Source organism: Molossus molossus, unplaced genomic scaffold, assembly GCF_014108415.1.
Source record: "Molossus molossus isolate mMolMol1 unplaced genomic scaffold, mMolMol1.p scaffold_m16_p_10, whole genome shotgun sequence".
Classification (NCBI taxonomy): domain Eukaryota; kingdom Metazoa; phylum Chordata; class Mammalia; order Chiroptera; family Molossidae; genus Molossus; species Molossus molossus.
The window spans coordinates 44,920,396-44,946,315 of record NW_023425345.1 but is presented as its reverse complement, the minus strand read 5'-3'; the positions used below and the strand labels follow the sequence as shown (position 1 = coordinate 44,946,315).

The 25,920-nt window shown below is 45.8% G+C and overlaps 2 protein-coding genes across 2 annotated transcripts; one reads left to right on the top strand and one right to left on the bottom strand.

Annotated features, from left to right (window-relative positions):
- The first annotated feature begins 3,757 nt into the window (after window positions 1-3,757).
- On the top strand, window positions 3,758-25,208 carry PRICKLE1 (prickle planar cell polarity protein 1). Its single transcript, XM_036251786.1, has 8 exons — window positions 3,758-3,821; window positions 14,461-14,643; window positions 16,537-16,650; window positions 17,213-17,350; window positions 17,942-18,145; window positions 19,452-19,638; window positions 20,457-21,320; window positions 23,490-25,208. The coding sequence occupies exons 2-8, from the start codon at window positions 14,512-14,514 to the stop codon at window positions 24,344-24,346; spliced, it is 2,496 nt and encodes an 831-aa protein (XP_036107679.1). The 5' UTR covers window positions 3,758-3,821; window positions 14,461-14,511; the 3' UTR covers window positions 24,347-25,208.
- LOC118623694 (synapsin-1-like) lies at window positions 3,964-5,386 on the bottom strand. Its single transcript, XM_036251516.1, has 2 exons — window positions 5,328-5,386; window positions 3,964-4,813 (listed from the first exon to the last, which is right to left on the bottom strand). The coding sequence occupies exons 1-2, from the start codon at window positions 5,384-5,386 to the stop codon at window positions 3,964-3,966; spliced, it is 909 nt and encodes a 302-aa protein (XP_036107409.1).
- Window positions 25,209-25,920: the final 712 nt, after the last annotated feature.

Sequence of the window (25,920 nt, the reverse complement as noted above, 5' to 3'; positions counted from 1 at the left end):
CTTGGATAATGGCAGCTAGAATTTACAAATGTCCAGTGACCCGTCGGGTATAGGGCTCAATCTGAGGCTCATCAGAAATGTTTAAAATTAACATGAAAGGAAAGCATTTTACATAAACTGTGGTAAAAATTTGACAAGTATAAAGAATCATTACAATTAATCCTCTGGATCTTTCTCTTTTTTTTATCCTCACTCAAGGACAATTTTCCATTTTTTGTTCAGATAGAGTGGGAGGGAGAGAGAGGAAGAGAGAGAGAGAAACATCGACGTGAAAGAGACACATCGAGTGGTTGCCACCCGCACAATCCAACCAGGACTGGGGACAAACTGCAACCGAGATATGTGCCCTTAGCGGGAACCGAACCCGGGTCTCTCTGGACCGCACAGTGATGCTCTAACCGCTGAGCCAAACCGGCCAGGGCTGGATCTTATTTCTTTATATGGACAAGATGTAGATTGTTGGCAACTCTAAGATTGTATGATATTGTGATTTTAAAAAATTTTAAAGTCATTTTAATTAGAGATTACATCCTACCTACAGGTGTTACTTGCACTTCTCAGTCACCTATCTCTACATAGTTAGAACAACCCAAGGTCAGAACAACCAAACTGATGTCCTAGACTATGCCCTCACCTCACTGTAGACTAAAACTGTCACATTATATACGCCGACTGCCCCTCAGACTCGGTGAGTGAGATGTCATTCGATGAATACATTAGAGTCCTTGATCTTTCTTTTCTATTAAGAAACTTCGTGACATCCAGTCATTTAAATAGACTCTTCCTAGATTGCTGGCAATTAGTTACAAATCCTTTCACATGTCTGAGACCAAGAGCAACTCTGACTCTTAAAACTAGAAAGCAGAAAGCAGGTCTGTTTTACACATGAAAAAACAGGCATGGAGCAGACAAGACCTCAAGGTCACTATATACAAATCACAGGAGAACCAAGGAATAGCACCAGGTTTGCTTTATATATTTTGTACTTTATCTCTTTCTTCCAGACCCAACAGAGCTAGCTGGCATTTGACAAACAAATGCCCTTGGCATTTTTGTGTGTGTTTTTTTAATCATAGTCTCCTTCCATAGGACGTTGCAGTTCGGTCTGGGTTTAGATTAGAAACGGAGTTACCTGTACAGGTATGGTATAGCTCTCTGAGAGCCTGAGAAGGATGTCCAAAAATCATTCATTTAACTCATGTTAATTGAACTTGTCTGCTACGTGGCTGGCATGATTTTAGGTGCTGAGAATACAGGAGCGAATCTCCAAAGTCCCCATCTTCCAGCAGAGGAGAGAGACAGCAAACATGAATAGACAAGCAAAGCTCACTGCTCTGAAGATGAACCAGGGACAAAAGGGAGGGGTAATATCTGGGATTGAGGGGGGTGGAGAAGGCCTCTCTGAGAAGGTGATAGAGCAGAGACCAGGATGGGGTGAGGGAACCAAGTCCTGTGACTTTCTGGGCTTCCTTTCCCAGCCTCCCTTCAAGTGTGATCTGCAAGCAATGAATATTCCCACCTGGCTGAAACAAAAAGGTGCTGGTGGGGGTCCTTGCTTTCCATCCTGTAAGTTCACCCTTGACAAAAACAATGCCTTTCAGACCAGACTATATAGGCTGTTGCATTCAGATTGAACATTAGCTGGAATCTTTTAACTCTCTCTAAACTGCTTCATCACTGAAAACAGTGACAAAAACAATAAAGCTGACAGCACCTGTTGAAAATGTAATAAACAGTGTTTGTAAGTCACTGAGTTTGAGGAGGCACACTTACAATGGCTGGCATTTAATACTGATAAGTGTTGCTATGGTTTGTAGTTGGGAAGGTTCTGTGGTCTTGGCTACTGTGTGTAGCTCTCCTTTAAAAGCTGTTTCAAAAAGGATCCACCTGGCTTAAAGCATCGTGTGCTGACCCTCTTTCTCATAATGACATGATCGTTTAGGGTTTGATTTAAATCAATAACTGATTGCACATTTGTCCAATAGATACTGTTACTTGATGACTTCCCTTAGGAAGCCCAAACAGAATGGAATAGGAAAAAGGAAATGTAGCCTAGGTATTCATGGTTAATTTCACAGCTCCACAGAGGACCTTTGAAGTCCCCTCCCCGCCCTCCCACAAATCCCCACACCACCGGAAGGCTAGAGGATCTCTATCTTAGAGCTGTTTGGGAACTGCCTTCAAAACTAGAATCTATACTGCCCAACAGAGAGTCAATTTGAATTCCAAATCCTGTTATCTCAATCAATGTTTCCAAACTAGCCTACCAGTAGAGCTACAACATTTGTTTGTTTGTTTCTGTCACTATAAAAGTAACAAAACAAAACAAGCAACTTCTCTTCTCCGGCTGCCTTGCTTAGCGCTGGAGATAACAGAAATTGGCCAGAGTTATTTACTTGACTGCTCTATTTATGGCGACTTGTGTATTTTTAAATCACAGCTACAATGGAGTATTGTTCAGTTGTATTCTGTAGAAACATGTATGTTGCAAACCACTGCCAAGGAATCCTGATGGTACAAGAATTTCTTTTACTTAACCAAAAATAAAAGTAGGATACTAAAGAAATTTGACCATTTTAAGTTGCTTTTTTTTGCTAGCCTTTTATAAAATGGCAAAGCTCTTAAATATTGCCTACGTTTCTCTCCATTCCCTTAGCATTTTATTACCATGTGATAAGGAGGGTATTGCAGAAATTAAAATTCGTAGTTCAGAAGAGATTCACTCTGCTGCAGATATTAATCTGTCATTTCTTTCTGAGCTTGCTTTATGGTTCCGTTTTTGCTTTTCTTAGTCCTTTCTGTGGACACCTAATGCCACGCTTCACTTTCTCTTAGTGTACCTAGAAATAGCTCAGAAACAAGATTACCCTCAAGTATGGGGCATGTTCTTGGGTTTGAATAATGATATTCACTTAACCTACTTATGAAAACTCTTATTCCTGTACTTGATTAAGTGCATCCCGTGACCTGGCTCCTTTTCTTTTGTTGTTATTTACTGATAAAAATAAATCTCCTGCGCCAAGCAGTAGGAATCACTTCGAAATGCAAGAAAAGTCCTACGGAGAGAATTCATATGTTAATGAGCCCTTCCAAGGGAGAACTTGGTTAAACGTGCCATTTGCTGACATCATTGTTATGGGTAGAGTGGAGATGATTTCTTTAAGAGGTGGTTTTGCATATTCTCCCAGAGCTTTGTGGTCCGCGCGTGCACCTGCGGGAGGGGGAAGTTTACATAAGCGTCTTGGGTATTCGCCTCGCGGCTGCTCCACTCACTGGGGCTCGCGGCAATGGAGCGGGTGGACGAAGGTAGGTGCTGGAGCCGCGAGGCTGGCCAAGTGGGTGGGTAGCTTTTCGAGGAATAACGTGCTCGCAGGACCTCGTGGAGACCTGCCAGGGGCATGGTCAGCAGTGACAGTTCCTGGAAAGAGGGAGGCGGCGAGATCAGCTTGGGCAGGCGCCTCCTGCGGACCGGAGCGGGGAACCGAGCCCGGCTGGCATCGCGAGTGGGGCGGCCGGCCCGCCGCGCTCCGCCGAAGGTGGGAGCAGCAGGAAGCGAAACGGTTACTTTTTTTTAATGCGGGCTCTGGTTACTTTTGAAGGACGGTCCCAGGCGGGCTTCCGGAGCGGAGTAGAGACGGGGTTTGTCTCTCCGCGGTGGAGGATCCTGGGGAGACGCAGAGCTGGGGCGTGGGGGATGCGGTGGCCCGAACGAGGCGACTCTAACACAGGGAGCAGAGTCAGCGACCCCGGCGGGGACAGAGGGTCTCGGCAGAGCCGGCGGACCTTTTGCCGACCCCCACGGTCGGTTGGGGGCCGCAGGGGTGAGAACCACCGCGTCGCACCGAAAGTGGGCTCGGCGAGGACAGGCCTGGGAGAGTGCGTCACGGCGGGGCGGGGGCGACCCCTCGCCCGCCGGGCGGGGCCAGCGCTGCGCTCAGACAGGGCGTGCGGCCCGCTGCGGTTTCATGGGGGCCCGGCGCTCGCTGCTCCGGCCCCGCCGTCCCCGCGCTGCTGGGGTCTCCTCCGGAGATGGGTGGGCGAGGGTGACCCGGAGGGCGCCCAGCCCTGTTTTCCTTCGGGAGGCACCGCGCGCGGCCGCCAGCCTCGGCGGGTCGCAGAGCGGGTGGGCGGCCAGTGCGCGCCGAGGGGCCCCGCGGGGGTCCGGCCGGAGGGGCTGCAGGCCGCACTCGGCCCCCTGCCCGCGGCCGCAGGTGGGAGCCGCTGCCTGAGCCCCGGGGCTTGATGGCGGTCGGGCGGCGGGGCTGAACGCCGAGGTCTGCAGGGGCGCGCGTCCGTGGCGCCCCGGGGAGGGGGCTTCTCGTCGGAAGTTGGGAGATAGACGTGGGGCCACTCGGCACCGCTGTCCGTTCGCGGGGTGTCTCGTCCTTGGAGGTGACGTTTCGCCGAGAGACGGCGCGAGGCTTTCTTCTGGAGGTGGGTAGGGGGTTCGAAGGCGACTCTGTCCCCGGAGACCGGGGGTGGGGGGGACTCTTCTCGGTGGACCTCGCGTCGGCGCGGGGGACAGGTTCGCTCCCATCGGTGGGTCTTGCGCTTGGCCCCTGGGTGCGGAAGGCCGGGGAAACCGAGAGGGGGTCGGGGACCGATGCGACCCGCGGCCCAAGGCGCCCCCTGGCGGCCCTGGCGGCCACCGCCGCACGGAGGGCAGGGATTGCGGGGCGCAGGGGGCGCTTGCGCCTGCTCCTGTGTCTCTTCTGAGGCGGGCTTTGGGTTGACCCAGCGGATCCTCGACGGCCGCGCTGAATTTACCCGAAGAAAGGTGACATCCTTTCCCTCCGGCCCCCTTCCCCACCCCCTTTTTCAAAAGCTCGGGTTTTCACATTAATCTGTGTCAGTACAAACCAGGCTATGTGTGGAATTTGTTTTTACAATTCGAGTCTTGTGACTTCTCAAACACTTTCTTGAAGTGTTTTCTCTGGAAACTTGTTTCAAATGAGTGCTGTAAGTTTCACAAAGAGGAGTGTTGTTCAGGAGCCAACAGGTGACAGGGTGAAACCCGAGTCTCTGTGTACATTGGAGTCAAGTCTGGCTGCCGTTTCCTTGGGCCGCGGTTGAAAATAGAAATTCAGAAAATCAATAGGAGACTGGAACACGATTTTGAGAAAAGACCTGCGTTCCCCATTATGGAAAAATAATGAGTTCATTGGAACAGTGCCGTGCGTGGTGCGCCTCATACCACAGCATGCGTTTTGTGTTTTGTCTTTATATACCGGTTTACAGCCAAATAACCTGACCCCTGAAGCGTCGCTCTGGCAAAGGACCACGCTTTGTCATCATGTTTCCTCCTTTTGTTAAGCAGTCTGTCTTACTGTCGTGGAATGTATTTGTGCATGAAATCAGAATGCTGGAAGCCCTGCAGAGCCCACATTTCCTCTTGGAAAAATGGATAGCTTCTTGGCAATCAGATGGTACATGACAGGCCACTCAGTTGCTGGAAAAATGTACAAGTTGGATGGAAGTTTACCTGGAAAATACAGAAAATGCCAAAGGGCACATGGCCTAATGCCACTACATGCAAGTACAAAGTAGTTTCATAGTAAAGGAATGTTTTGTAAGCAATATCTTCAGATCCAGTCATTATGTTATTTTTAATTTTCTCTAGAAAATGTATTTACTTTTTATTACAGTTATCTTTACAGTTCATTTCAACATAAGCAAAATTGGATTATGCTGTTAGCAGTGACTTTTGTCTTTAGCAGAGTGCTCTTTGGATGTGTGAAAACTTGAAAGAAATAACAGTTTAGTGTCTCTTTACTGTGAAATTTAAATTTTGATTGTACTCATTTTGCTAACCTAGGGCTTTTATAGGTCTCAGGCTTTTATTTATTTATTTTGAGTTTGAAGTTAGGGACATCCTAAACAAGGAAATAAGGGTTATATTTTGTGTATTGAGAAGAATGGAAGCGTTACAGGTTTCTGTACTACCAAATTAGTCTGTAGTTAAGTTCAATGCACCTGCATATTTGGCCTAGAAGTAGAGGAACTTGATTGGGTATGTGTGATCTGCACCTTCTTGTTAACAAGCAGTTTAACAAAGAAGTTGTTAAGCAGTTTGTGGTCCACTGATGGCACTTAACAGCAGGGGACACCTAGGGAATGTTAACCCAACTGACTTCACAAATCAGTATCTGCTCTGGTTTGCGATGATCAAAGGACTTCTGAGTCCCCTGGGCATGTTCACCTGAGAATTGCTTATTCATCGGGATCTTACCATGCCAGGGGAGTCTTCACAGTAGGAACAAGAGTGTGATTACATTGGGGAAAGTATCTGTACTCAGGAGTATGCCCTTTGACTTCATTTATAGTGGCAGCCACTGAAAATTATTTTGTTTTCTGTTTACATGATTTTGGTTTGATTTGGTGACTTGATCCAGGACAGTGACGAATGATATAGGAACCATACCAGAACTGATGTACAGTTGTCACCTCAATGTGTGTCTGATTGAATTCATTCTCCTCAAACCATCTCTCCATCTGACTTGCCTGTGGACTATATCCATATTGGTATATCATAGTCTTTCAGTCACCTCAGACGCAAAACTATCTTTGAGCCAGTTTCTCCCTTTCTATTGGTTCCTTTTACTTCTCTCCCCAGGCCACCATGGTTAGGCCCTCTCGGTGTTAATGGGCTAATAGGCTCTTCGCAGGTTCCCTTTCTCTTTCCTGTCCTGTCAGTTCTCCTTAAGACCAGGAGTGGCACCCTCCTTCCCACATGCCTTTGGTCCTTTCCCATTTCCTGTAGGATTGACTGCAGAGTCTTCTGCCTGATGTGCACTACTTGGAAATGTTAGTCCAGCCGGTGTGGCTCAGTGGTTGAGCGTTGACCTTGTACCAAGAGGTCGCCAGTTCGATTCCCGGTCAGGGCACATGCCCAGGTTGTGGGCCAAATCCCCAGTGGGGGGTTTGCAGGAGGCGGCCAGTCGATGTTCTCTCTCATCGATGTTTCTACCTTTCTCTCTCCCTTTCACTTCCTCTCTCTCAAATCAATAAAAGAAAAAACATTTTTTTTTTGTTTGTTTTAAAAGAAGGAAAATGTTATTCAGTGTAGCCATTGCTGTCTATTGTTGCTGCTTTGGGAGAATCTGTCATTCAGTGAAACTGTCAACTCTGTACTGCCTCTGGACCTTCATACACTGTGTTGACTTCTTTATTTTTTTATCCTCACTCGAGGACATTTTTGTATTTATCTTCAGATAGGGCGGGAGGGAGAGAAGGGAGGAAGAAAGAGAGAGAAACATTAATGTGAGAGAGACACATTGAGTGGCTTCCACCCACACGACCCCAACTGGGACTGGGGACAAACCACAATCGAGGTACATGTCCTTAGTGGGAACCGAACCCGGGACTCCCAGGTCTGCAGGCTGACGCTCTAACTGCTGAGCCAAACTGGCCAGGGCTGTGCTGACTTATTAAGCCTTTTAGGGAAAAATAGTAAAGGCTTCATTTTATATATATATGTCAAGGGCAGTCAAAATAATAATCCTCAGCTATCCCGGATGCAGCACACAGCTCACTAGAAAATAAATTGTCTCCAAATGACCAAAATAGCATCGCAAAATAATAAAGCTGCTTTTTAATTAGAAGAACACCTTCACATACTGTATGTTATCTTATTTAACCAGTGATTACTGTGCTCATGGGAGGAATGCCTGTGCCCTTGCCCACAGCATAATTATTGTATATACTTTCAGACAAACTTTTTCAAAGAATAGTTGCCTAATTTACAGAATATTGAAAGGAACACATTTTAAAAGATTTGGAGGTTGTTGGTTGTGGGCAAAGGGAAAAGGTTTCTTATTTGAGAAAAGACTCAAGTAGCAGGAATCCAAACATTATGAGAGCAGGGAGAGGAAAAAAGCCTCTAAAAATTTGCCAACCATCTTTGTCACAGGGCCACGCCCTTCTGCCCATCAGCTCTACATTGTGAGGTAGCCCTTGAACCTGCCTGTATTCTAGGCGAGGAACTACGTTCTCAGGTCACACCTAGTTGGATGGCTGGATTAGAATTTCTGTTCTTGAATCCTGAAGCCAGTGTTCTTTCTACTGTTCCTTTTCTACTCAACGTGAAAACAAATGATCAGCCAAAGGCTAAATCACATATAATTTACACACATACCACCACTAAAGAAAGCAAGAGGATGTATAATGGAATTTGGAAACATTCTCATCACAATGGATACTTTTTTTTTTAAGTTCTGGCTTTTAATGGAATAGATGTCAGTTGCCTTCTTTCTGATATTTCCCAGACCATTCAGTAATGGTCTTTAAAGATGGATGGATGGATGGATGGATGGATGGAAGGAAGGAAGGAAGGAAGGAAGGAAGGAAGGAAGGAAGGAGAGAGAGAAAAGGAAATGCATCTAGACAGTACATTTTATAAGAAACCTCTCATTGCATCATGAATGAAACCGTACTCTAATTGGGATAACAAGTACTACCTCACAACCAAGCATATGCTGGGAACTTACAGTTGTTGCTTTACCTAAGACAGCTGGAAAGAGCCTGCCATGCTCTGTAGACCATTATACATGCTGTGTGCCTGCATATGTGTGCACGTGCCTGCATGTGTTTGCGTGTGCTTGCATATGCACTGTGTGTACTGGTGTTAGAAATTGTATGGAGGGATTGGTTAGAAGCTGACTTCAAGGGAGCTGGGAATAGTAGCCAATAGTTCAGCAAAATTATTTGCTCCACAGGAAGCAATAGCCCTCCCAAACTTAAAAAAAAAAAAAAAAATGAAACTCACATGTTCACATGTCAACATTCGGTCTTTTCTATTAACATGTTGTTCTTATTCCAGATGTTGCTGAGCAGCTTCAAGGAACTCTGTGTAGTCACAGTGGAAGTTAACAATGCCAAGTGGTACACATCAATAGTGACTTTAATTCTTTGTATTCATTTTTCTTCTTTAAAGCTCTTTTATATCCTTAGACCATCTTTGGAAAGAAAATTGTTGCTATTTTTAAAGAATCAGGTCCCAAGATGTTTGGTGGTTTGTCAAAGGCATGAAGACTTCAGGGCTGAGGATTGCTCTTCCCTTGGGTCAGATGTTCTCTTGACAATTATGATGATGGAGAAGTCCTACATCTGAGAGCTGTTTGTCTCTGGTCTTTTTAAATGGAAAGAAGTAGCTCTTGAACTGTTTTGAAGAAGAAGGAAGAAAAAGGACAAAGAAGGGAAATGGTTCTACTCTGTGTTGTGTGACTGGCATGAAGTTACTCCCACGATAATCCTTGTCTTTCTAAGAAGAGAGTGTCTCATCTCTACCCAACCTCAGACTTCTTTCTCTCCTCCCCTGTGTCCACTCTCCGTTCTGTTTCATTTCTCTCCTTTGACTCCTGTGGTTGGCTTTTAGTCTTCTCTTCAAAATAGTACCTGCAATACCATAACTTCCTTGCATTTAATTCAATTACCTGCTCTTTGTGCTTGACCTCAGTGCCATCTCTGTTGGTGGTGTTCCATCTTAAAGGTGTTGCTTCCTCTCACATTTCCCTAATGGTCAGACTCTGGAACCATGAACAAACTCAACCCTGAAAACTTTTACTTGTTTTCCCTGAATTATAAGACTGACTGACCTCCAGAATTATAAAGAGATAGTGGAGAGGTGGGGCCCTTACTGACTCATTTCCTTAGCAAGGACAGACCTGGTACAGAACTGGTTAAAGCATAATTGTCATTCATGTCTGATTAAGTTCATCTAGCTTATTACAGCATTTCAAGACCAAGATAATAAACCTGGCTCCCCATAATCACAGAATACTTACGGTTTGAACTATTTGGGCTTTTTATTCAGTTTCTCTCCACCATCTAACATGATGCTTTGCACATTGTTTGTTTTTTAAACAAAAATGTTCTGCCCTGGCCCATTTGTCCCAGCAGTTAGAGCGTTGGCCTGCACACCGAAGGGTCACGGGTTCAATCCCAGTCCAGGGTCGGGGTCGTGTGGGAGGCAACCTAGTCGATGTGTCTCTTTCACATAGATATTTCTTTCTCTCCGCCCCCCGCCCCTCCACTCCATCTAAAATAATGGAAGAATATCCTCGAGTGAGGATTAACAATAAATAAACAAAACAAACATAGCTATGTTTGAACTGTGGTTAGGTAAGAGAATGTAAGAAACACCCACCTTCAAATAGTGTGTGTGTGTTCGTGCTAGCGGGGAAAGGGTGATAAAGCAGATGAAGCGAAATGTAAAGGCTGTGTGGGACTTGCTTGCTCTTGCAGCTTTTCTGAAGTTTGAAGTTACAGCAAAATAAAAATTATTTTAAAAAATAAATAAAATACAAAGTAAATAAAGGACAGGGGCCCAGGACCAAGCCATCTGGGGGGTGAGGGGAAACAACTTGAACAAATGTTTCACCCTGTATCATCACTCCATTTGTAAACCTGATTTATTTCCCTTTCACATGATTAACCTTACGAGACAACACCTGGAAATGAAATGAATGGAATTGGTTAATCAGATTTAATTCACCCATGGTTTCATGTTTGGCCTAAGAGGAGGTATTTTGGCAGACCACACACAGTCACATTTACAAGTCAGTAGGAAGGCCCTTCATCATGACCAGAGCATAAGTAGTGGTCAGCTTCCTCTCCTTTGGTGCTGTCAACGCAAATGCCATACAGTAATGTAAATGCCTACATAAGGGATGTTTATGAGATCATATATTTTTTTTCTTTATTGGTTTTAGGAGAGAAACATCAATGAGAGAGAACATTGATTGGCCGCCTCCTGCATGCCCCTCACTGGGGATCGGGCCCACAACCTGACTGGGAATCAAACTGGTGACCTCTTGGGGCATGGGCTGATGCTCAACCACTGAGCCACACTGACCGGGCTATGAGATCATAGTTTTATTTATTTTTATTACTGTAACCTTTTGCAAGTACAAGAACAAGCCCAGCAGTGAGCTGCGTTCATACAGTGCAGTAGGAGGCAATGATGCCTTCAGATCGACTCTGGGTCCACTGGCAAGTACAAGCCATTTAAAAAAAGAAAAAAAGTAATCCAAATTCAAGTGTTTTTTTTTTGTTATCAGGTGAAGAACAACAGTAGCTAGTAGAATCTCATGTTTTATTGCAACCTGGTAAGTGGAGGTCACGCTTTAAAACTTCTGTTTTTCTAATGTTTATTTTATGGTCAGCTCTGAGAACTTCCTACTGAATGTAATGTTTTGTCATTTTATGTAATTATCCTCTGATATAAAGGACAAAGAAAGAGGCTTTCTCCAAAGAATAAACTCTGAAGCAGCAACCCATGAGGCCATTGCATTGTTATAAGCCCTTTAACCATCTTCTCCCTAAAATGCCTTCTCTGGGCAGAGTGGACGCCCCTCCAGTTATGTCCTATGACCTGCAGTGCAGTCTGGTGGCTAGTTCACCAAAGAAGGGAAAGTGGTGTGATCAGGCTCCACCTTCAGGGGGCAGCGTGGAGCTGTCGGGGTTTAGGATCACAGGCCAGTTCTGAGGGCGCTGCGAGTTACCTTGCTGACCTCGGACAGTTGACCTGTGGCAGATCACTCTGAGGCTGTCTCCTCTGTTAAACAAGATACACCCTGATTGGGTTGCTGGAGGCGGTGATTAAATGCCATCACACTAACGGGCGAGGCCCGGAGGACCGTGTTCGTTGTCTGAGTGCCAACACATGAAACTGCAAGCGGCGCCTACGGTGAAGCGACTGTCACTCAGGTTCCTTCCGTTGTTCTGGCCACACTGTTGAGGACTGAGGTCCTCAGTCTAGGTTGTGGAGAGGCCGGAAGGAATGTGTGCAGGTTGGAGGCCTGAGCCGTGGCTGGCACTTCAGGTGACAGGCAGGTGGGCGGTGTGGCCTTCAGTGCCGAGGTGGTTCACCTTGATTGGGACAGTCATTTACTGTACATGTCTCACAAAGGGCTACCTGAGGAATACAGCTGTAAAAGGAACTTGGATCTTCAGCAGTCTACACCTTTGTGCGACCTTGGGAAATCCAGGGTTTGTCTTCATTGGTGGCATTTTCTCTTGTTTTATAAAATCGTGACATCTAATTTTTAAGTTCTGTTTAATATGAATGTTCTTTCTAAGTGTGTGCAGAGTAGGTGCCTTAGTCTTCCACCTCAACCAGATTTGTGAAGGAACAAATATGTATATTTGATGATTCAGGTTAAATTGCATTGAACACACCCCTTCTCCTGGTGGAGGTTTTCGAGTCACTAATTAAATTCTTAACCTCTGGTTCTCTTCTTCAACATATGGGAGTTGTTGGTTTGGCTTTTCTTTGTGTGTGTTTCTTTCTTTTTTTTTTTTAAACAAAAGCAAAAGACTAAATCCAAGAAATGTTCTGTTATTAACACATTCTCTTTTATTGAGGAGTAAGCAGTGCACTTCCTAAGTCAAGACATGAATGAGTTGCACCTGTGTGAAATGAGAGTTTGTTTTAAAGGTCATAACCTCCCACTGGTAGTGTAGGAAATGAGGTCATCTTTACTTTTTGTTCAGGGTGAATGAAAGTTGAAGTTATTAGTTGGAATAATATCTACTGTGTGGTGTCACTTCTAGTACAGATCGCAGCCATTGGGTGTTTGGCCTTCCACTTGTGAACTGTTACTGCTTGCATTTTTGCATGTTCTTTGATGTAGACGTTTTCGATAATCATAGGTTTTAATAGGTAACCTTTTCTGACATGGTAAATAGTTAGAGTTGCATTGAGGTAGTCCCTGGAAAATAACTTAGTCTCGGGCTGAAAGTGTTTAGGTTTTTCCTATTTGTTTAAGCAAACAAAGGGATTTTTTAAGGCAGAATACTTTTTGGAAGCCTGATGTGGCAGACGCGTAGTGTGACCAGACTCTGCCTTACTTTAGCTGTGTGACCCTTGGGCAAGTCCCTTAACTTCCGCGAGCCTTGTTTTCTCTAAAATTGGGTTGGGCTAATTACCTGTAATTTTCTTTTTTTGGTATAAAAAGCTGCATCTGATTCTGAAAGTCTTGTATCTTTGATTCTTCTTAGGGCCTTGGGATGAAGGATGATTTTTAAAAATTAGAAGAAACTTTTAAGGAACATGAATGGTGATGACAAAGTTCCTGGGTAGTAGGGCAGGGACTGTTCCCTTGACACCTCTAATAGCTCTTCATCTGAGGGGACTTTCGTAAGACCTGGACTTCCATCTCAATTTGCCCAATAGCAGGCTGATATGATAGTATTTCGCACACAGTAGGTACTGCAAAACGTTTCAGTGTCTACCTGTAACAGTGCAGTTCGTCACCAACAGTGCTCATGCAGCAGTTCATCACTAATAGTTGCCAGGGGTGGGGTTTGTTGTTATTTATTTATTTATTTATTTATTTATGTGTTAATCTTCATTTGAGGATAACTTTCCATTGGTTTTCAGAGAGAATGGAAGAGGGGGGGAGGGGAAGAGAGAGAAACATCCATGTGAGAGACATCAATTGGTTGTCTCCTGCATGACCCTGACCGGGCCAGGGATTGAATCTGCAACCCAGGTACATGCCCTTGAACGGAACTGAACCCAAGACCCTTTGGTACCGGCCAGGGTGGGGGTTTATTTTAACCTCATGCATGGATACAATTGCTGTTTGTTGAAGGAACTCTTTAATGAATGTCTGGCTGAGGGCAGCTCATCGATAGTGAGGCCTTGCAGATTTAACTGTGCTGTTTCTCCTCAATGAGTAAACTAAGTGCAGTGTCTCAAGACTTTCATTAGCCACCTAAAACAAACCTAAGCAGCTGGGCCCAGTGGACCCACTCTGCGGGCAGCCGTGCCTTGGAAGGGAAGACTAATGGGGAAATGTGGGAGCCGAGGGGTTTCGATCCATTTCTCATGGCACACAGTGGGCACGGCGGGAGGAGGTGCCCTGCCCCCTTTCTTCAACTCACGGGACTTCACAGGATTACATTTGTGGGATATTTAATCTGATGTGTCAGGCAAAACAGTTTTCTTTAAATAAGTTTTATTGATTTTTCTGTTTAGAGAGAGAGGAAGGGAGAGATAGAAACATCGATGTGCGAGAGAAACATCTATCAGATGACTCCTGCACACCCCCCTCTGGGAATCGAGCCCGCAACCTGGGCATGTGCCCTGACTGGGAATCAAACTGGGACCTCTCAGTCCATGGAACGATGGTCAGTCCACTGAGCCGCACCAGCCAGGGCAAAGCAATTTTCTTGAACCTTTCCAATGAATTATCGTGTAGAGAAGCACCTTTCAAGGGCAGCTGTAACTAAACTAATTTTGGTGGCATTCTCTGAAATGCTGAGCTGGAAAGGGGGCTGTTTCTGAAGTGTGGAGCTCTAGATTTTAAGTTTCAGTGGGCCTGGGGGCTGGGGCTGGTGAACTAGTAAACGGAACTTTCGAGGGCCCCGCGGTGTGTAAACAAGCATTCCATAAAAGTTCTTGGAGGGTAAGAGCAATAGCTTCAGGTTTTTAATTTTTTCTTATGTTGTCCACAGCAGCCATTGTTTGATGTCCTGTGACTGAGAACACCAGTGGTGAACTGTATTATGCCTTTGGAGATGGAGCCCAAGATGAGCAAGCTCGCCTTTGGGTGCCAGAGAAGTTCCACATCAGACGATGATTCTGGCTGTGCGTTGGAGGAGTACGCCTGGGTGCCCCCAGGACTTCGACCAGAGCAGGTGGGAACCTACTCATCCTGTGTTGTGTTTTTCCATGAGATTTAAGATTTTTAGAGAACTTTAAAAAAATTACAGAACATTACTGCCACACTGACATGCTAATCTCCTCAGTCCTCACTCTTCTTTGGATGGTTTTACAGTTCTGCTTTTTAAGATCATACCTTAGTTTCTCAGTGAAAGTTTTTTATCCCTTTTGGGCTGTTCAGGCCAGAAGTCCTAGAAGGATGCTCTAATGAATGAAATCCAGAGTCCTGCATATGCAATTGCTATATGGATTTCTGACGAGTCCCTTTGCAGAGAATGAGAGGAATTTAACCTTTTTAAAAACCTCAGTAACAAAAATGTAGTAAAAGAGGAAAATTTCCGTGCCAGCTCTCAGCAATGCTTTTGCATTGGGAGAGAGGAAATACAGAGCTGTAAGGAACCATCTGAAGCGTCATTGCTTAGACGTTTGACCTTTGATAACCTTGAACATAAAAGAATCTGTCACTGCCCTGGCTGGTGTGGCTGACTGGTTAGAGTGTCAGCCCCTACGCTGAAGGATCGAGGACTCTGTTCCTGGTCAAGGGCATGTACCTGGGTCACAGGTTCAAGCCCTGCCCCCGCTCGGGAGTGTACAGGAGACAGCCAGTCGATGTGTCTCTCTCACATTGATGTTTCTCTTTCTTTCTCTCCCCACCCCATCTAAACATCAATGGGAAAAAAAATAGCCTCGGGTGAGGATTAACGAAACAAAAAAGAATGTCACCACACAGTATGGATTTGAACATTAAAACTGAAGAGCTGATTTTGTGCTTCGTTTGTATTGTTATTTTAAGGAAGATGAGAACATCCTATCTGCCTATTTTTATTTTCCCAATGTCCTTATAATGATAAACTTGTTAAAAAAATTGCAGGTGATAAATATTGTAAGGGCTGAGGCGTCGTTTGCAATAAAAGGTGCCAACTGGGTATGCAGTTGCTTGACTTATGGTTGTTTCCTGTATGAGGGGAACTCTCTTGAGAATAGGGGCTCCTTCATCTCCTAGGGCCTAGCATACTACCTGGCACACGTGTATTCAGTAAGTGTTTATAACTGTAAGAACGGCGGTAGCTGATACAGTGGGGAGAGGGGAGAGTGCTGGAACACCAGTTAGGAAAGCTGTTTATCAATAAAGAACCCCTTGTTGCAGCTTAGGGTAGGGGGGTTTTGTGAGATATTGAGATATTGAAGTGGACAGGCCCCAACCCCCATTTCCTGTCTGTCTCTCCCGAATCCCTCTCCTTCTTTCTCAGCACTGTGTTATGTTCCTTTAAATACAACAGGAGAAAATAGCTTTCCTTTAAGAATGAACCAACTATAGCTCAATATGGCTCCCCTCCAGTTTCTTTGGGGAAATTGACTCCAAGTATTTAGAAAATAACACCCAGGGAAGCAAAGAAAGCCGACGCTTGGAGAGAACCTGATAAGGGAGAGTTTACAGAGTGTAACAAAACAGCTTTTGTCTTTGTAACTGTAACATTCAGAGATCAAATTCAGCGTGTTTGTGTGCTGGCCGGGTTTGGGACAGTGTCAGGCAGCCTGTGTGGCCCCTTGCAGCGTTCACCGAGGACCCTCTCCTGGCTGACCCCGGGGAGATTGGTTGAGGAATTGTGGCGTTAAATGTGCATGTTTTATGGTGTGTAATTTATGACGGCCCTAATTGTCACAACAAATTACATTCCTGAAGAGCAGTTTGGCAGCTGGAGGTCCGCTCTCGGAAGGTCAGCTGTGCTGCTGAGTTGGCTCAGCTGGTCTTCGCATTAGCTGCCAGGGCCCAAGCCTCGTACCTATGGGGAAAGGTAACTTTCTGAGATGGAAGAAGCTGAGATGTTCACTTTATGCTGATGTCCTTCTCGCCATCTCTTCCTCAGATCCAGCTCTATTTTGCTTGCTTACCAGAGGAAAAGGTCCCGTATGTGAACAGCCCTGGAGAGAAACATCGAATTAAACAGCTTTTGTACCAGTTGCCACCACATGATAATGAGGTAAAATAACAGGAAGAGGGCTAAAAAAATAAACACGAAGCATTGAGATGTCCCCCATAAACCCCAGCTCCTCACTGGCGCTGGCTGTCCTGCCTTTCTTCGGTTAAAATTTGGCCGGAGAATACAGCTCTCCATTCTTTAAGAGAGAAAAGGGTGTCAGTGCAATAAACTTCACACGAGTTGGTTTTTACAGTGTTTGCAGCCACCCACCAATGGCCAGGGCCTGCAGGCTCCCCGGGCCGCCCGCCCCTGGTCCCAGGCTTGGGCTTTATGGGAGTTCTGCCCGCGGTCCAGTCGAGTGCCTGTAGAATGTGGAGCCAAAGTGGCAATTAACAAGTTTAGTTTAAACCTTTTGTAGAAAAGTTAACATCTTACAGTTTTTTTAGTCTCTGCTGACAAGAGTTTAAATTAAACATTTCATTTTTTTTTTAAAGTGTTTTTAAATTGCTTTTCTCCTTTGCTGGAGAGGTTTGGTATCACTGAAAGGTATGGTGTTCTTTTTAAACTGGAGACTCGTGGGGGCAGGTGCTCCAGTGAGGCCTCTGTTTCCCTTCCCGCGAAGGTGCGGTACTGCCAGTCTCTGAGCGAAGAGGAGAAGAAAGAACTGCAGGTGTTCAGTGCCCAGCGGAAGAAAGAAGCCCTGGGAAGAGGAACGATTAAACTTCTGTCCAGAGCCGTGATGCACGCCGTGTGCGAACAGGTAGCCCTTTCCAGAGTGAGCAGCCGTGGAGGCGGTGTGGATGGCGTGAGCTGGGAGGGGGACAGGGCAGCACCTGTGGGCTCCGAAGGCTTCCAGAGACTCAGCGAAAGAAAGGCAGCCGAGGTCTTTATTAGATGAAGATGAATGTTTGTAACTGGCTACACTGTTGTCTCTGACGGGGAGTCGGTCTGCCCTTACGTGAACATCGGGTGACTCCTGCTCTTTCTAGGGTCTGGCTGGGGGGGAGGTGCTAAGTACACCTAGTGTTGAAAAAGTGCAAACATGAAGACATTCAGAGCCTCATTGGCCATTCTTACTGTGGGGAGAGTATCCGGCAGAAGGCTGGCTCAGGAAAACCACGCTTACTGTGAGTCAGATGAAACCATTCTTAGAAACAGGTTAGTGTGGACGTTGGTCTGAGGCCTGTTCATTTCATTGGAGAGGCACATGTAACCCAGCATTAAGGTGCTGCTTAATCACTCACAGGAGGGGGGAGAGATAAAAGCGATCCTGACAAATTTGAGATTTAGTGGCAAGTGGCAAAGGCCGAGAATCCAGTCCTTGAAGAAGGATCATTCTTTTTGTTTTCAGTGTGGGTTGAAGATAAACGGAGGTGAGGTTGCAGTGTTTGCCTCGCGGGCGGGCCCTGGAGTATGCTGGCACCCATCCTGTTTTGTGTGCTTCACCTGTAACGAGCTGCTGGTCGACCTCATCTATTTTTATCAGGATGGAAAAATTCACTGCGGCAGGCACCATGCTGAGCTGCTCAAACCACGGTGTTCCGCATGTGATGAGGTAAAAAAGTTCATCTCGTAACACTGGGAAAAATAAGCTTCCAATAAGCCAGTATTCCACTGTGCACATCTAAGCAAAATAGAAATAGCTCCTGCTTTTGCTTTGTTTTGTATATTTTTAAGATAACCCTGTACATCCATACAATGGAAGATGTAGCTAGTAAAGAGTGGGCAGCAGGTGTCTTTGCATAGCAATAAGTGGGAGGTTCTTGATGGATGGTGAGAAGAAAAGGTGCAAGAAGAGTATATAGCAGATTTTTGTTAAGGGGGGAAACAGACCAAGATTATACACATATTTGTGCACATCCAGAAATGGTATGGATAGATACACACCAAGTGAACAGTGGTTACCCATGGGGCATGTGGGAAGGGATGGTGGTATGAAAGGGATGTTTTTTTTCTTGAGTTTTTTATTTTAAATTCATTTTCAATTGGCAGAAAAGCTGGAGATGGTACACAGAGCTCCTGTGTACCCTTCTCCCAGCTTTCCCTGTGCTGACATCTTACACGGTCAGAGCGAATGCATCGAAACCAAGCAGTTAACACTAGTGACACCATTAACGAAACTACACGCTTTATCTAGATGTCCAGTTTTTCTACTAATGTGTCTTTTCTGTTCCAAGATCCAGTCCAGGGGGGCGACAGGGCATTTGTTCTTTGTTTCTCCCGTTTCCTTTCCTCAGTAACAGTGAATGTTCAGTTTTCGCTTTTATACATTTTATACGTTTCGTGTTAAACTTGTTTTTTTGTTTTGTTTTTAATGATGTGGTATTTGAAATTTTTTTTGAAACCAAAAACTTTAAAAGTTAAGTCTTTAATCTGGAGGTGGCCACCAGGTCCGACGGAGCGGCAGCTGTACACGCGCTGCTCACACGGCGGTGCGGACTGCTGTGACTGTTGACTCCACAGGCGTCTTTATGAGTTTTCTATTAAAACACAGACCACTCAGTTATTTCGATGTGAATGTCTTCTTTGCCAGATTATGCCAATAAAATGTGATTGGGGAGCAAAATAATGGCCACATCAATTATCCCAATGAAGAAATCTGTTTTGATTTTTTTTTCCAGTTACCATTGATAGTCAATATTACATTAGTTTTGGCGGTACAGCATAGTGGTCAGACATTTATAAAGTTTAAACAGGCAATTAGTTTCTTTCCACATTTTCAACTACTGCTCTCGTTTGAGTGCTGAAGCAAGTTAGGTGAAAGCTTAAGGCTTTTAAAAACAAGGTTAGTCAAGTGACTTGGCCTCCGAAACAGCCCACAAGGATTTTCTGTCATCCCGTGTTTCATATTCCTCTTGAAGATCATTTTTGCTGACGAGTGCACAGAAGCTGAGGGTCGCCACTGGCACATGAAACACTTCTGCTGCCTGGAGTGTGAGACGGTCCTGGGAGGGCAGCGGTACATCATGAAGGACGGCCGCCCGTTCTGCTGCGGCTGCTTCGAGTCCCTGTACGCCGAGTACTGCGAGACCTGTGGGGAGCACATCGGTGAGTCCGCGGCCCGGCCCGGCCGCTCCGTCGCACTCCCACAAGTCTGTTCGTGGTGGTCCATGGTCTTTTTAAAAAAAAATTTTTTGAGGTGTAATTTACATACAGTGAAATGTGCAGATCTTAAATGTTTCAATTTGATGAGTTTTGACAAATGAATATGTAGTCAATTCTAATTATTTGAGGAATGTGCATTCTACAGTCTGTGGAATTCTGAGCCACTGCTCCTAGGGGGGAAATACAGGGACAGGTTCCTGCCAGCCCCTGGTTACATATATTGTTGGTTCATTAACACTGAGCTCACAGCCAACAGCACTGTAACTTACACCTGAAGGAGGCTTGTCTAACACACGTATTTTTTCTGTTAGGCGTATCACAGCCTCCTTGTACTTGGGATCACTAGACAGCACTTCAGCACTATGCTTGGGGAATATTTAAATAGCAAAAGCAACAAAAAGCATAAAAATCTGAAGAAAACATGGTACTAAATAGACCACAAATAAACCACTTGTTTAAACTACAAGCGCTGAACCAAGGCACAGCATCACCTTGCTTTACCTCACCTGGGGACACGCATGTCGGTCAACTCAAATTGTTCACCACTCTGCACATGGCCACAAATGACCTTGAAAACCCTGCAAGTACTGATTTTGGGGTTTCAAATACATTTTAGCTGGTAGGCAAATCCGCAAATAAGGAATTTGTGTGGCCCACAACCCTACCATGAAACAGAACATTTCTATCACCCCTTTTTCTGTTTCTTCCTTCTTCCTTTGTTTCAAGATGGACTATACCTGTTCTGTCCTTTTTCAAAACAGGTGTGGACCATGCCCAGATGACCTATGACGGGCAGCACTGGCATGCTACAGAAGCCTGCTTCTCGTGTGCCCAGTGTAAAGCCTCTCTGCTGGGGTGTCCCTTCCTTCCCAAACAAGGTCAGATTTATTGCTCAAAGACATGCAGCCTCGGTGAAGACGTCCATGCCTCCGACTCCTCCGACTCTGCGTTCCAGTCCGCTCGGTCCAGAGACTCCAGACGAAGTGTCCGGATGGGCAAGAGCAGCCGGTCGGCAGATCAGTGCCGACAGTCTCTCCTCTTGTCCCCTGCTCTAAACTACAAGTTTCCTGGCCTTTCAGGCAATGCCGACGACACCCTTTCTCGGAAGTTGGATGATCTGAGTCTCTCGAGGCAGGGAGCAAGTTTTGTCAATGAAGACTTTTGGAAAGGCAGAGTAGAGCACGAAACCCCAGAAGACCCCGAAGAATGGGCCGAGCATGAAGATTATATGACGCAGCTCCTCCTCAAGTTTGGCGATAAAAGCCTCTTTCAGCAGCAGCCCAGTGAGATCGATATTCGAGCCAGTGAGCATTGGATATCTGATAACATGGTTAAAAATAAGACTGAGTTGAAGCAAAATAACCAGAGCCTCGCAAGTAAAAAATACCAATCTGATATGTATTGGGCACAGTCACAAGATGGACTGGGAGATTCGGCTTATGGCAGCCACCCAGGCCCGGCAAGCAGCAGGAGGCTCCAGGAGTTGGATCTGGACCATGGGGCTTCGGGGTACAATCATGATCAAACACAGTGGTATGAAGATTCCCTGGAGTGCTTGTCAGACTTGAAACCAGAGCAGAGCGTTCGGGATTCAATGGATTCTTTGGCTTTGTCTAACATCACAGGTACGTAATCTAGGGATTGTGCCGTATTTGAAAAAAGAGCCACTAAAAAGTCTGTTCAGAAAATTACAGTTTAGCACCAGCAGAGGCTAAGTTAATTAAAACTGAACACCAAGAAAATGAAGGCATTCCGTCCAGTGCCAAACACTATAGCAGAACAAATGTGCAAGTTGTGTGTCATATTCTTCACATACTCTTTCTGAATAGGTATTGTCACTCTTACATTACAGAGGAAGTATTGACTGATTTCGATAACGGAGTCTACCTCTGTGTCTGGAAGATACTACTGTTTGGATTGTGCTGTATGAATTTCAAGTTATTAAAATCAGTCTGCACATTTTATAAGTTCAACATTTTTTTTTTATTTCCCTGAACTGCCCTGTGGCAATAGATAGTTCAAAAATAGCTGAATTTTTTTTTTTTTACCCAGATTATAAAATAATTTCACTTTAATCAGTTATCCACATTTTATCCTTAAAATGATCCTGAGCTGTATAGCGTGGATACTATTGCATTTTCTAAATAAGGAAACTTGCATTACTAGAGGCTTAAATACCTAATTTGACCAGGGCTTTAGAGACAAGACCCAGCCTAGAACCCAGCCCTCCTGAATCTCACACTTGCAAACATGTTGCTGTTACATGACTAATTTTACCATGTCAGAGTAATGACATCCAGTCCTTTCATAAAGGTGACATTTCTGCAATAGACAGGAAAGGCTTTAGCGGCGTCCCACTGCCAGGATCACCCTGTGCCAGGTGCCACGGTGGCAAGGAGGGTAAGACAGCCACCCTCCTGATTTCCGTTGCACTTGTCAAAGGAGAATTGAATAGTGGTGGATGAGGCTAAATTATTAAGCACCTCCTGTCTTCTAGGTCCTACATTTAACATTTGTCAAAAACTGTATATCAGCCCTGGCCAGTTTGGCTCAGCGGTTAGAGCGTTGGCCTGCGGTCCAGAGAGACCCGGGTTCAGTTCCCGCTAAGGGCATGTACCTCAGTTGCAGTTTGTCCCCGGCCCTGGTTGGTCGTGCGGGGGGCAGCCACTCCATGTGTCCCTTTTGCATCTATGTTTCTCTCTCTCTCTCTCCCTCTCTCTCCCCCCCTCTCTCTCCCCCTCCCTCCCTCCCTCTCTCTCCCTCTCTCTCCCTTTCTCCCTCCCTTCCTCTCTCTCCCTCCCACTCTACCTGAACAAAAAATGGAAAAATGTCCTCGGGTGAGGATAAAAAACAAAACAAAACAAAACTAGACATCATCTGGTACACATGAAGTGTTAGGGCTGGACGTTCCTTGACAATGCAGGCTGAAACACAGGCTCCCTCTAGAAAGTAGGAAGTTATGTAGTGCCCACCAGACAGCAGTCACACGGTGCTTACAGTCACTTCCTGGCTGCTGGCCTGTGTTCATGTATCTTCACTTGCCTGGGCCCTATGAAAAAGAACAATATCAGTTTGGGGAAAAGTTTCAAAGTAAGATTAACCTGGAAGTAGTATGTCATTTTATGGGTTGAAGGGGAAAACGGCTGGATGACAGTGTAGGTGAGGGGTTGGCAGACTTCTGTAAAGGGCTAGATAGGACTTTGGGGCCATACAGTCTCAACTCTGCCATCGTAGAAAGCGACCATAGATAATGCATAACCGAGTAGCTATGGTTGTGTCCATAAAACTATCTACAAATAGGCTGCAGGCCGGGCCTGGCCCTTGGGCTGTGGTTTGCGACCACTATCTCAGTATAAAATAAGGGACGCTAGTCTAGGTGTAAGAGGGAGACAGCAGTGGTGGCCATGTGGGTGCAAAGGAGGGGACTGACCTGAGGGATGCTCTCGTGAAGCGGTCTGGCTTTAATGGATTGAGGCAGAATTCCGACACGTCATGTGAATAAATTCATGATGAGACTTTTATGAAGAGCTTTTAAATTGTTGCTGTTCATGCCATGTGCTGGAATATCTGGGTCAGAAACTGGACTCCTAAGAGAGGCTATGCCCCTTGTATCGGTCACGGAATTCAGACCTCCTCTCTCTGTATGCGTGTTGTTTGTACTTCGTGGCTATTCTTCAGTCGTTGAAACGTCAGAGAATTTTCTTTGAAATTCTTCCTTTCAGTAGCTTGTTTGTAACAATTGTCAGAATATTAGGATTGTCGAGAATCACATCTTGCCCCGGCTTTTCTTGTAGGGGCTTCAGTGGATGGAGAGAGCAAGCCGAGGCCATCGTTATATTCTCTGCAAAACTTTGAGGAGATGGAGGCGGAAGACTGCGAGAAGATGAGCAATATGGGGACCCTGAACTCCTCCATGCTGCACCGGAGTGCGGAGTCCCTAAAGAGTCTGAGCTCAGAGCTGTGTCCGGAAAAAATCCTGCCCGAGGAGAAGCCGGTACACCTGCCCGTGCTCCGGAGGTCCAAGTCTCAGTCCAGGCCCCAGCAGGTCAAGTTCTCCGACGACGTCATCGACCACGGAGGCTACGACAACCTGGAAATCCGCCAGCCCCCCATGAGCGAGAGGACGCGGAGACGGGTCTACCACTTTGAGGAGAGAGGGCCCCGCTCTCACCACCATCGCCGCCGGCGGAGCAGGAAGTCGCGCTCCGACAACGCCCTGAACCTGGTGGCCGAGAGGAAGCACTCGCCCAAGGCCAGGCTGCGGCTTTACGCCCCCGACAACTACGAGAAGTTCATCCAGAGCAGGAGCGCGCGGGAGATCCAGGCCTACGCGCAGAGCGCGGCCCTGTTCGGCCGGCACGCCCACGCCACCTCCGACTACGCCTTGCAGAGCCCCGCGCCCCGCTTCCTGGGCCTCTACGGGGAGGACGACGACTCCTGGTGCTCCTCCTCCTCCTCCTCCTCCGACTCCGAAGAAGAGGGCTACTTTCTGGGACAACCCATCCCCCAGCCCCGGCCCCAGCGGTACGCCTACTACACAGACGACCTGTCCAGCCCAGCGTCTGCGCTCCCCACGCCGCAGTTTGGTCCGGGGACAGCGAAATCCAAGAAGAAAAAGGGACACAAGGGCAAAAACTGCATTATTTCTTAACCGCGTTGCTGTGGAGATCATGTTTCAACGTAGCCATTAACCACCTTGAATCCTATCTTTTTTCTTTCATAGGAAAGTTGCTAAAATAGTTTAAAGTGCTTTGCCCATGTAAATGAGCCCCCCACCCCACCACCACTGTTTACAGTGTCAGATTAACATTCAGAAGGTGTGGTTTCTGCAGTGTACCCTCCTCGGATGGTGCCAGTCAGGTGCGTCATAGTTTCACATAGCTGCTTTGGTCTCCAGTCTGCAAGAGAAGCCTCGAGAAACTGCCGCAAGGTGACTGGACAGGGGTGTTGATGCCAGACAACGAGACCTTCGGCCACCTTTGGAAAGCAACAGTGTTTGTCGTCAGTCCGCGCCAGGTTGGCCCAGGTCCCGATCGGGCTGTCTGGCTGTGCGGCATGCCTGTAGTCACACTGACCCAGCCAACACTGTGTGCCATCCCACGAGGCCCCTCATCCCCCCGCAGCCCCCCTTAGCCAGGTAAACATTGTATTATTGTATTAGCTCCAGCTACAGATTGGGAAAACAACAAAAACCAACTTTGCTATTTATAATGTAGTATTTCATAGACTTAAGTGTATTCCTAATTTAACGGTGCAAATATTAATGTACATAATGTACAGTTCAGATTTTAAAGCTGATATTTTTATATCCCTGAATCGCAAGGTGTTTGTTACACTGCTAGGTTCGTTAGGGGACCGGAAACAGCATTTACGGATGGAATGATTGCTTGTATTTTAGTCAGGGCTTATAAGTTTAGATGGTCAAATTTATATTGCCTAGTGATGGAAAGTTCAAATTTTTTTCAATATTAAAAAGGCTCTGTATGCATGGTGGGGCTATGTAAATATTCGTTAAAACGATGGCCCTATTAATCTTACGAGTGTTATTTATGGGTCAAGCAATGTAAACTGTATAAATGTAAAAAAAAAAAAAAAACCCCATATAGACCCCTGGAATATATGGTAAAAACAAGTAGAAACTGTTTGAGTGGATGTTTTTTTTCCCCACTTGGGGATGGTTTGGGGGGGAGGTGGGGGGGTGCCTTTCCCAGTTTTGGCAAGGTAGTGATTATCTCATGGGAAGAGACCAAAACTACAAGGCTCTGCCTTTTTTCTTTGTGGCAGAGGACTTTGTAGATTTATTATTTGAAGAGAGGTTATTCCTTTTCATCCCTCCCTTCCAGCTAATTTGTTGGCTTTTAGCAGCAATTTCGAAAACTGGGCCTTCTGATTATGTTGTTCTTTTAAAATCTTTAAATTAGAGGATGCTGTACCACTGACCACTTCATCTTAATAGGAGGTTCTATTTCAAGGGCAAATTATCTTGGATTTGAACTAATGAGCTGATACTTTGGTATGGGCAATTCTTGCACATACATTTCAGTCCTAACTAAGGTCCTAGTGGTAAATGGGACCCTTTCGGAAGGTAGTTAATAAACAATAAATAATAAACTCCCTACCTTTCTGAACACAAATGTTTGCAGACACATCCAGACCACTTCTTCCTGGCCCGTGTTCACGCATGATTTATTCTGCTGTTTACAGACTATTTGGCTCCTGCATGCC